General features: G+C 36.4%; 1 protein-coding gene across 3 annotated transcripts in view; it reads right to left on the bottom strand.

Moving 5' to 3' along the window:
* GNPDA2 (glucosamine-6-phosphate deaminase 2) overlaps positions 1-12,259 on the bottom strand; it is a 30,547-nt gene extending 18,288 nt beyond the window's left edge. Inside the window, exons 1-4 of one of the 3 annotated variants that reach the window (XM_007075918.3) lie at positions 12,136-12,259; positions 8,892-9,053; positions 2,334-2,435; positions 430-612 (exon numbers count right to left, since the gene is read on the bottom strand). In XM_007075918.3, the coding sequence (XP_007075980.1) occupies positions 430-612; positions 2,334-2,435; positions 8,892-9,015 (409 nt within the window). In that variant the 5' untranslated portion in view covers positions 9,016-9,053; positions 12,136-12,259. Of the gene's footprint in view, positions 1-429; positions 613-2,333; positions 2,436-8,891; positions 9,054-10,653; positions 10,709-11,809; positions 11,891-12,135 lie in introns of those variants that run through there. The other 2 variants (XM_042984604.1, XM_042984603.1) reach the window with 2 other exon arrangements.
* Positions 12,260-12,551: the final 292 nt, after the last annotated feature.

Genomic DNA, 12,551 nt, shown 5'->3' with positions numbered 1-12,551 from the left:
GATGATAAAGTCTTGTATCATTCTTAACTGACTTTTTAAGTGAGATGAAGCCATTTAAGTGATCAGTACAGAAATGCTAAAATCTATCTGTTCCACATGCAAACTTTTAGAGACTCAACCCTGTAATTTGGTAAGAAAGCTGAGCTGGAATTGTAAAGAAATTGTAAAAAGGTAAGAATAGTATTTAGTTAAAGAAACAGCATGCATTTTGTAAGATGTGATTAATTGTGAATTCTACACAGATAATAGAAAAGTTTAGCAGGCATTGGGACTTATTTCTCAAGACATAATTTAAACAATTCTAACTTAGAACCTTAAGATTACTGTTGATGAAAATAAAAAATAAAAATCAGTACGGATATTATAGACAGTTACAGGTGTTGCCCGCATCACACAAAGGTAAGAGTAATGACAAAATGTTTTACATACCTCCAACAAAAAGGTCAATTCCTCCAGCTTCTTTTATTTTTTTTTCAAAAGCATCACATTCTGCTTGTAAATCTGCAGCATTCCCATCAAGGATATGAGCATTATTAGGATCTATATCAATATGCTTAAAAAAGTTATTCCACATATAAGAGTGGTAACTTTCAGGATGATTTCTGGGAAGTCCTAAATTAAAAGTTAATATATAAAAATGTAAGTATTTCTAGGAATAAATCCAAAGTTTGCTTTTCTGATTAAGCCACAGATGCTATTTAAAATATATAACTTTTCTACAACCATATTCAATTTAAAGGCATTTTTATGTGGAATATATGCTCATTATATTCCAGACATTGTATTAACCACCTTACACGTATGTATCAGTTCAAATAATTTGTACAACATCTATGGAAATACTGTTATCATTCCTATTTTATAGATGAACATCAAAAGCACAGAAAAATTAAGTAAACTTTCCCAAGGTCACACAGCTCACAGAGAGGCTGGAATTCAAACACAGAAGTCTAGTTCACATGCATTTAATCACCGTACTTCACTTCTCAAACACAGAAAATTTTACCAATGGAACTGATTTGTGTTAAGCTCCACAGAAATTAATCTGCCATACCTCTGAAATGTTGGTCTATGTTTCTAATCTATTCTTCCTGCATGCATGCAAAGTATACTGAATCCTAACAGTTCTTTGACTATCACTTGGGCTACCATTAAAAATGTATTCTTGTGTTTCCTGTTAAGCAAGTTAACAATGAATCATAAAATCTTCACAGCCATAAATATAAATACATTTATGTCTGAAAAATCTTTATTTTACTAATTATTTTTACATACATGGTACTCAATCCATCTCCACAAAACCAGTTTTAACTCTGCCTTAAGGAAAAAACAAAGGGGCGGGGGGAGGCAACCCTGGGTGGCTCAGTGGGTTAAGCTGAGGTCTTATTTTTCTTTATTGTCCATGTCATGTAGCACTATCAAACTGATTTCAATTTTATAAAACCTGTAAAAGAATCACATTTATAAAACAATAAAATCAAGACTCAGATGAAGTATCCAAAGCCAAGATCCCATTTCCCAGAAGTCATTTTACTTTATACATTTTAGCTAATACATGCTGAAGATAACACAAAATAAGACACAGAACCTCCAGTTAAAATCATAAAGGCTAAGGTTCCTCAGCTTAGGTTCCTTCAGCTCAGGTCATGATCTCATGGTTCATGAGTTTCTCATGAGTTTCAGAGATCCCCTGCACTGGGATCTCTGCTGTCAGCACGGAGTCCGCTTTGGATCCTCTGTCCCCCTCTCTCCGCACCTCCCCTGCTTGTACTCTCTCTCATAAATAAATAATAAAATATGAAAAAGAAAAAAAAAAGAGTAAGAACTGTGAAGGGACTGGCTCAAAGCTGCATGGCTGATAAGTGGCAGAGCCCAAGATGAATACAGATCTTCTGATTTCTAGTCCCATATTCCTTCTGCTATATCATGCTGGCATCACAAAAATACAGATTTTTTTAACGTTTTTATTTATTTTTGAGAGAGAGACTGACTGAGCACAAGCAAGGGAGGGGCCGAGAGAGAGGGAGACACAGAATCAGAAGCAGGTTCCAGGCTCTGAGCTGTCAGCACAGAGCCTGACTACAGGCTCATACTCACGAACCGTGAGATCATGACCTGAGCCGAAGCTGGATGCTTAACCGAATGGGCCACCCAGGCGCCTCCCCCAAAAATATAGATGTTTTTAATATAAACCCCCAACCTCACCAAAAGGCAGTACGTTATCTTCTAGAAATAGTCATATTACATTCAAAACATAAATTCAAATAATGTATTAATTCTGAAACTATATTTTTTAACATATTCAAATAATATATTCAAACAACACAGCTTACCTACATATTCATCCATGTTAAAGGTCTTCACATATTTAAAAGAAAGGTCTCCATTCTTGTGATATTCTATTAGTTTTTTATAACATCCTAATGGTGTACTCCCTAAAACAGATAAAGATTCCATTTTCTAACTTAACATGAAAAATATATTTTTTAAATATTTATATTAACTTTATTCTGTTAATGATTTCTAATTTACTAGGGAAGCCATTATTCATTTAAATACATATTCAATTAACAAATATTTTTTGAATTATACACACATTTGCAAAGTACCTTAAGGCTTAGTAAAGTAGAATTTGCTAAAGAAAACTAGAAATCTGTCAAAAGAAATCATAGTTTGGAAAATGATTCTAGAGTTGTTGAATATTTGGAAATAATGGATACTCCAAGATTAGAAACTTCTAGGAAGCATATGTGAATTAAAAGAAAAATAAACACCCCACCTTTTGAGAAAAAGCTTTTTTAGAGAAGGATCTGTAGCATGAATGATATATAAATAGGTCAAGTTGACCATTTAATGAAATCAAAAGGGAAACCAGAGCTAAATTTAAGTATTGCCTCCACTTTCAAAATAGACTCAGAACTTGGCAAGGACTCATTGAGGAACCTTAGCCTTTATGATTTTAACTGGAGGTTCTGTGTCTTATTTTGTGTTATCTTCAGCATGTATTAGCTAAAATGTATAAAGTAAAATGACTTCTGGGAAATGGGATCTTGGCTTTGGATACTTCATCTGAGTCTTGATTTTATTGTTTTATAAATGTGATTCTTTTACAGGTTTTATAAAATTGAAATCAGTTTGATAGTGCTACATGACATGGACAATAAAGAAAAATAAATTAAGCCACTTGAAGACAGCCTCTGTTTTTGAAATTGCTGTATTTTTTCATTTTAACTACAAATTGGAAGGGTAGATTGACTTCATCCGTAACAAGTGACCTGGCCCTCCCAATCCTAGCTGGAGTATTGATTAATTCCTAATCTATTCATCATCATAAAACAAATTATACAAAAAACAAAACAAAACAAAAACCAGCATGCACACAAAATTTCTGCTAAAGTGGCAGACAGAATATGACAGAAGTAATCAGTCTTCAACAAAAAAAAAATACAAAGCGAATTCTAGAGTAGTAAAAAGACTGCCTTTCACTTGAGATGAAAGAATAATACAAGTGGCTGCAAATAATACATCATATAGGTTCAGAGAACAGAAGTCGAAAAGAATTTCTTAAAACTAAAGAAAACATACTGTTTTCAACTCTAAATAATAATTTAATGGTCAAATTTTATAATTCCATCTCTAAGAACTATGGCCCTCTAATATAAAACTTATCTAACGGATGGATAAATTGCTTTTTTTTCTTCCTTTCTAGAAGCATAAACATATCTGTGTTTGTTTCAGTGTCAGGAGAATAATTATAGGATTCCTTCCTTAACTTAAGAATATATGAATAAAAAAAGTAAGAAGTTGGGGCACCTGGATGGCTCAGTCAGTTGAGTGTCCGACTTCTGTTTAGGTCATGATCTCACGGTTTTCCATTTAAGCCCCACGTGGGGCTCTGTGCTGACAGCTCAGAGCCTGGAGCCTGCTTCGGATTCTGTGTCTCCCTCTCTCTCTCTGTCCCTCTCTCACTCAACTCTTCCTCTCTCTCAAAAATAAACAAACATTAAAAAAATTTTTAATAAAAAAAAAAAAAAAGAGGAGCGCCTGGGTGGCTCAGTCAGCTAAGCCTCCAACTTCGGCTCAGGTCATGATCTCGTCGTGGTTTGTGAGTTCGAGTACTGTGTTGGGCTCTGTGCTGAGAGCTCAGAGCCTGGAACCTGCTTCAGATTCTGTGTCTCCCTCTCTCTCTGCTCCTCCCCTGCTCACTCTCTGTCTCTGTCTCTCAATAATAAATAAATGTTAAAAAAAACTAAAAAAAAAAAGTCACAATGGTGATGACAAAAAATAACACGTTCACTTTCTAGTTTTTAATCAAAGTGGCTGAAGAAAAAAATAATGAAATATATGGTACATAGTGAACTGGTTAAAGAAACTTCATTTTAGTGTCCACTTTGCAAAATTTACTAACATAATTATTATCAAGTGTTTACTATGATTCAGATAAAACAAAGATTAAAACTGTTTCTATCCTAAAAAAAACTCACAAGATAAGATTAGGCAAATACAAATAACCATAACAAATAAAAATGTTGTAAATAACCTATAAGAAGTTTGCAGAACTGTTGTAAATCGAAGAAGAAAAGATTACAGTTTTGTTTGTCAGAGGAAGGATCAAACAAGATGACATTTCATCAGTCTTGAAGAAGGGGTAGAATTCAAATAGTCAAAGATAGGGTTGAGTTGTAATTGAGAACAGAAAAAAGAGGGAGGAGGTTCAGAGATAACATTTGTATGCTTACCTTATGATAGCTATACTAGTATTTTTTTTAAAGTTTCTTTTAGTGTTTATTCATTTTTTTGAGAGAGGGGCACAGAGCATAAGTGGGAGAAGGGCAGAGAGAGAGAAAGATACAGAATCTGAAGCAAGCTCCAGGTTCTGAGCTGTCAGCACAGAGCCTGATGCGGGGCTCAAACTCACTAACCATGAGATCATGACTTGAACCTAAGTTGAACGTTTAACTGACTAAGCCACCCAAACACCCCTTAGCTATACTGGTATTTTTACACATCAGCTCATGTAAATCACACAACCTTGGGAAATTGGCATGATCTTTCCCATTTTGAGGACTGAAGAATTGGGTCAAAAAGATTAAGGAATTTGCCAAATATCACATGGCAGTGAAGCCACAGGTTCAAGAGATTCTGTCTGGTTCCAAGGCTCACATAGTTTTCATTACTTAATATACTAGCAACATGAGTGAAAGTAAAGCCAGCAAGTTCAGGTCTATTCTTTGAACTATAAGCAGTCTAATTATCCTATCATGATTCAGAGTAAGAGAATCAGGGAATAAGTTTGAGAGGCAGGAAGCATGCAGGCCCTTACATGTGAAGCTTGTTAAGATCACATCAATAAATACCAAGTAGATATTCCCCAGAAACTGTGCTTTGTGGAGGGAGAATTACAATACAGCTTGCTGTCTGCAATTACAGAAATGTATACTCAGGGGCACCCAGGTGGCTCAGCTGGTCAAGCGTCTGACTTCAGCTCGGGTCAGGATCTCACGGTTTGTGAGTTTGAGCCCTGCATCAGTGTCTATTCTAACAATGCAGAGCCTGCTTTGGATTCTCTCTCTCCAGTCTCTCTCTGCCCCTACCCCACTCATACCCTCTCTTTCAAAAAAAAAAAAAAAAGAAAAGAAAAAAAGAAATGTATATTCAAACTTCAAAAGCAAGGAGGAGAAGAGAGCATGATTAACATTGACAATGGTCAATGAAGGAGGAAAGTGAAAAACATCCACAAAGGTTTTCCAAAATACTCCTTGGCAAGTGCACTACTAGGCAGTTAGACTATCTAAAACTAAAGCAAAAGTTGTAGATCTAAACACACAAAAGCATGTTTAGGACTGCTTGCATTTATGACTTTGAAGATTTCCTGCCCCCAAGCTAAAATTACTGTTTAGTTATACATCGTATTTAAAACAGAATAATCAAAGCAACTAGCCTGAGTGTAGCCCTGGTTTGCAGTAAGCAAACAGATAAGAGGCCATATTCAACCACTGGGGTCATGTATCAAAAACGTGGGTGCTGAGGGGGCCAGGCTGGTGTGTACAATTTTTACAAACCCTCCTTTGCCTGGACCAAAGACAAAAAGCAAAATAACAAATGAATGAGCTAAACAATACCTTTCATGAAAATTACACAAATGGAAAAAATTATGATTATAGCTTTTATGTAGTTAGCACATATGGGGGAAGGAGCAGAAGGAAAAAAATACTGTTTTAAATAAGACACACTTATGGGAACCTTAAATTCACACAGTATTAAAGTACACAAAGGAGTGGAACGAGCACCACCTTATCTGTGCCTCAAACAGCATTATCAGCTATTAATAGCCTCATCTTTCTTAAAGGTAAGGAAACCAAAGATCAGGGGTGAGGAATATATGCCTTGCAGTCACCAAGAAAGTAGCAGCTCTGATTCCAGGTCCAATACCCTTTGCTGTGGAAGTCAACAATATCAAATTAAGTGAGATCATGAGATCAATAACACTACTTGGTTAATTTTTAAGAAAAACCTTAATAGTGAACTAAATACAATAAAACATGAAATTAATACTTAATGTTTATTATCATGAAAACATATCAGTCTTCAACTTTTCACTCTTAATACTTCTATAATAAAAAGAAAATACACACAGAAATAGTAAAGGGCTAATAAGATAGTAAGAGTATATGAGGCAGAGAAGATGAAATGAAGAGACAATAGTACATACTTTTGGTACCTCTTAATGATTATTGAAAAGACTAATTCTACTAATTATATGAATAGGAAAAGCAATATCCCTCAAAAACCATACAATACCTAGGAATAAACCTAACCAAAGTGGTAAAAGATCTGTACATTGAAAACTATAGAAAGCTTATAAAAGAAACTGAAAAGGACACAAAGAAATTGAAAAACATTCCATGCTCTTGGATCACAAGAATATTGTTAAAATGTCAAAACTACCCAAAGCAATCTACACATTCAATGCAATCCCTATCAAAGTAAAAACAGCATTCTTCACAGAGCTACAACAAACAATCCTAAAATTTGTATGGAACTACAAAAGACCCTGAATAGCCAAAGTAATTTTGAAAAAGAAAACCAAAGCAGGAAGCATCACAATCCCAGACTTTAACCTGTATTACAAAGCTGTAATCATTAAGACAGTATGGTGCTGGCACAAATACAGACACAGATAAATGGAATAGAATAGAGACCAGAAATTGACCCACAAATATACGGCCAACTAATTTTTGACAAAGCAGGAAAGAGTATCCAATGGAAAAAAACAGTCTCTTTAGCAAAAGGTGCTGGGAGAACTGGACAGCGACATGCAGAAGAATGAAGCTGGACCACTTTCTTACACCATACACAAAAATAAATCAAAATGGATGATAGACCTGTGAGACAGGAAACCATCAAACTCCTAGAGGAGAAAACAGGCAAAAATCTCATTCAACATCGGCCACAGCAACTTCTTACTAGACATGTCTCCAGACCAAGGGGAATACAAGCAAAAATGAACTACTGGGACCTCATTAAGACAAAAAGCTTCTGCACAACAAAGGAAACAATCAGCAAAACCAAAAGGCAACTGACAGAGAGGGAGAAGACATTTGCAAATGACATATTGCATAAAGGATTAGTATCCAAAATCTATAAAGAACTTACCAAACTCAACACCCAAAAAAACAAATAATCCAGTCAAGAAATGGGCAGAAGACATGAGTTGACACTTTGCTAAAAACATCCAGATGGCAAACAGACACATGAAAAGATGCTCAACATTACTTACCATCAGGGAAATACAAATCAAAACCACAGTGAGAAATAATTTCATACCTGTCAGAATGTCTAAAATTAACAACGCAGGAAACAACAGATGTTGGCAAGGAAGTGCAGAAAGGGGAACCCTCTCGCACTGTTGTTGGTGGGAACGCACACTGGTGCAACCACGGTGGAAAATAGTGTAGAGGTTCCTTAAAAAATTAAAACTAGAACTACCCTAAGACCCAGCAATTGCACTACTAGGAATTTATCCAGAGGATACAAAAATGCTGACTGGAAGGGGCATATACTCCTCCATGTTTATAGCGGTGCTATCAACTACAGCCAAATTATGGAAAGAGCCCAAATATCCATCAAGTGATGAATGGATACACTGATGGACAAATATCCATCAACTGATGAATGGAATACTACTTGGCGATGAAAACAAATGAAATCTTGCCATATGCAACAATGTGAATGGGTCAGGAGGGTATTATGCTAAATGAAATAAGTCGGTCAGAGAAACACTAATATGTTTTCACTCATATGTGAAATTTGAGAAACTTCAGAGATGAACATAGGGGAACGGAAGGGAAAACAAGATAAAAACAGAGAGGGAAGCAAACCATAAGAGACCCCTGAAAACAGAGAACAAACTGAGGTTTGATGGGTAACGGGCATTAAGGAGGACACTCTTCAGGATGAGTACTGGGTGTCATATTCAAGAGATCAATCACTACCTGAAGCCAAGACTACATGTATGTACGTATGTTAACTAACTTGAGAATTAAAAAAAAATCCCTAAAAACAAAAGACTACTAGAAAAAGGTACAAAAAATACTATGACCATCACTTAAGTTAGGATATTTCCTTTTGCATTTTGGAGATGCAAGTGATGTATAATTTTAATACAAGAAATTTCCTTTTGCATTTTAGAGTGGTAAGTGATATACAATTTTCATACAAGAAACAATAATGAAACATAGATACTAGATAGATATACACATTTCTGGCTGTATACACTAACATGTTCAATCAGTGATATGGCTAGAAATAAAGGGGAAACATATTTTACTAAAGGAAACCCTTCAATTCCATGACCTTCAGTATCTAAAATGGAAAAAATGGTGTATTACCTGTTGGTAAACCCAGTGTAAAATATCTGTCCTGTCCAGGTTTGAACTGAATGATGCGATTACAGATGTATTTGGCTGCCCATTCACTAGCCAAGTCATAGTTATCAAGAATTACGAGCCTCATTATGGTGATGAACAGTTTCCAGGACAAGTAGTTCTAACCTGAGAAAATTCCATTGTAGAACACTTTAAGTAATTTGCAGATATTCAAACAGAAATGTAATATACTAATGACTTTAAGAACATTACTTAAGAAAAACATGCATATATACATAAATACAATATGTACTTTTAAAATACCAATAATAGCTGCTCTCTTTTGAACAGACATTGGTTCTGGGCAGTGGGCTAGGTAATTTAAATGCATACAACAATCTTCTAAAGTAAATATTTACAACACCCAGTTTTAGATGAGAAGAAGGGCTCACACAATTTAACTGAGGTCACATAGTTACTAAATGACAAAGAATTCATATCAAGGCAAATTTAAGTCTTTGTAAGATAGCATAGTACACTGTCCTGACAGATATTATATAAAGCAACATGAAACAAACCTAAAGGCAAACAAAGCAGTTCTCGTTTTTTAAAGGCAAGTTAATGTTAATAATGATTACTCAGCAACCTTTAGGTTACTTACTAAAATCCAGAACTTTCTCTGTAAATACCATAATAACCAAACCTCTCTGTGTTAAATGTTTTTATAAAAATTATGCCTGCACTTCTTAAAAATTTCTTTCAATATAGAAAGGTACAAGAGGAAGAAAAAAATCAACCCAAATCCTAACTCAGAAATAAAAAACTATTATTATTACGTATTATTACGTATATAACATTCCAGATGTCTATTTAATGCACACATATAAATAGAATGTATAGAAATAATTTTTAATAATGAGATCATAATAGACATGCCATTTTTAATAAAAAGCATAACATTTCATTCTTTCTGAATTTAAACAAAAGAAAAAGTGAACTAAAACTGCTGATCTCTGAAGAAAAAAGAAATTCTTCATAAAAAGCAATTTTAGTTCCTTAAAAACAAAAAAGCAATTTTAGTTCCTTAGAGAGTACTCTAAGGTTAAGACAAAATACTGCACAAATATTAAAGATCAGAGTCATTTAAAAACTATGATTCCACTTCAGACAATGTAGACTGACCTACTACCATGAGAGATGATAATTGTACTCTTACACTTCCTCACAACCCCTGATTTCTGTAAAATGTATTATTTTTACATTGACAAGATTTGTAATATTTACACTGTGTTCTATAACCATAGTTTCCAGAATTTAATTCTTAGTTTCATATTTAAATGGATCTGTCACCCACACCAATCCTTTTACAAATGGCTTCAGCAATCCTGAGTTCCCATACACTTTCCATACGATAATAAATCAAATTCCTGAAATTAATGGGAATAGTAGGTGAATATACAATATACAATTCATATGAAAATACAATTCATATGAATATACAACTCATATACAGTGAATATATGAAATCTGAATGAAATTCTTAAGAACAAAATGATTCAGAATTCTGGAATAGTAACAAGAAATTATCACTATGGTATAGAATTCTGGCATAGTAACAAGAGACAAATAGCATTTACAGACAATAATGTACACAGTAAGTCATAAATTCACTTCAACAAATGGACTCCGCCTGTATTTAAATTCATTAATGATCTAATGCTAGAAACAATTTCAAAGTTACACCAAGAATCAGAAATATTTTCTGGTCATAAAGAGGTATACTTACTTCTAACAAGTATGACCATCAAGAGATACACTTACTTCTAATAAGAATATTCAGCATACTCATTCATAAAAAGGAAAAAAAAAAAACTGTAAGGTACGGAAGGAGGGCATTAGAGCTTTCCAAGTGTTTTCTGTGTTCTGGGAATACGATCTCTTTTTCTCAGTTCAACATACTTGTGAGGGCCTATTAAACGCCAACCACCAAGTTCTGCAGTCACAAAAATGATTAAGATATGGGCCCTATTATTAAAGGGCTTGGATCACTGAATAGTCTCTGAGATAGAAATTATCATCCTCTTTTCTCAGATACAGAAAACTGCAACTCAGAAATTTATTGCGTAAGTTATAAAGCTATTAATGGTAGAGGGTCTTTCTGATGGAAAGATCCATGCTCCAGATGTGCTATGTAAGAATCACTTAGGATGCTCCTTAAAGATCTAGATTTCCCAGGCTCCTCTCCCTGGACACAGTGTTTCAACAGATGTGAAATGAGATCAAGGGAATCTGCACTTTTAGAAATCTCACAGGTTGATTATTAAAATCAGGCTAAATTTCAAAAATAACACCACAGGAATCGACCTCATTAAAAGAAGTTCTTAAGTCTCTTAGATCGGGTACAGGCAAGTTTTGTTTGTTTTAAACTCCTCAGACAGCTCCGAGTTCATTACAAAAGTCTCAAATAAAACCTCCCAAGCAGAGGAAATCAGAATGTTTTTGCCACATTAATGCAGATTAAAAAATGTGTTTCTGCCAGTTTTTGACAATCCTCATCAATCCAAACTGCTGTGGCTCTGGGCAATTCTCCGACATCAAATCCAGATAACACGCAAAAAATGACAAGGCACCCCCCTTCATTCCCTCATTTTCCTCTGGTGCTGATTCATTCTGAATGTGCATTAACTTGGAGACTGGGCAGCTGAATACAAATCTCAGAACTTCAGAGCTGGATGGGAACTTCCACACGACTTAGGCTGCACAGTTAGTCTAGAATCTACACTTGCATCTAGATTAACAAAATCCCTGCTCTGTGCTTGTTTCCTACAACCTGACCTGAAAAGGTCGCTGAAGTGCAGGACGCGGAAGCCGCATCCCTGATGGGGGAGAAGCAGCAGAGAAGGCTGAGGTCCCTGCCCGGAAGGCCAGGGCTGCAAACCCACCTCAACTGCATGGCTGCTGGGCCCTATCTGTCCGCCAACTATAAGGAATACAAATGAGGATGGCTGTTACTGATTTTTAACAAGTGTCGGGAGAAAGCCGCCAGAGAAACAAAGATAGGAAGCCCCTCCCGGAGGCCCAATTTCGGAGAGCACCAACAGCCTCGGCCCACCCTCCGCCCCGCCTCAACGCTCCCGGGACCCCAATCAGCCGGGCCGCGCGTCCCTGTCTCGGCACAAATCCCACTCGGGGGAGCAACGACCCATCCGGTCCCCCCTCCCCCGCCCCGACTCCCCTTCTTGCCCCCCCCCCCCCCGCCCCGACTCACCTGTCTGCCACCCACCCGCACTTCCGACGTTGGAACAGCGGAAACAACCAACACCCAGCAACCCTGAGCGACCCCAGCCGGCTAGAGTAGCGCGAAGCCCAAAGACCCGGATGTAACCCAAGGCGCTGAAGGAACGGCAGCGCAGCTTGAGGGTGCTGCGCATGCGCGTGCCTCTAGTTCTCTAGGGATGAGCTGTGCTAAGGTCCTGACGAATTCCGTGAGGCAGGAGCCCCATCCTACTTGGGACTCTCCGGTTCCTGGGCCATCACCTTGACGCTATTCTTTTTATCAACTCTCAGAGGTTGAATTGAGGTAGATTCTTTGGGTTTATGAAACTTAGTATGTAGGGCTGCAGTGCTCATACATAAGCATTACTTAAATTGTCGCTTATAATGGCAATATGAATTCATCTCTAA

The sequence above is a fragment of the Panthera tigris genome, chromosome B1 (assembly GCF_018350195.1).
Source record: "Panthera tigris isolate Pti1 chromosome B1, P.tigris_Pti1_mat1.1, whole genome shotgun sequence".
NCBI classification, from domain to species: Eukaryota; Metazoa; Chordata; class Mammalia; order Carnivora; family Felidae; genus Panthera; species Panthera tigris.
This window is presented reverse-complemented; position numbering and strand designations above follow the sequence as displayed.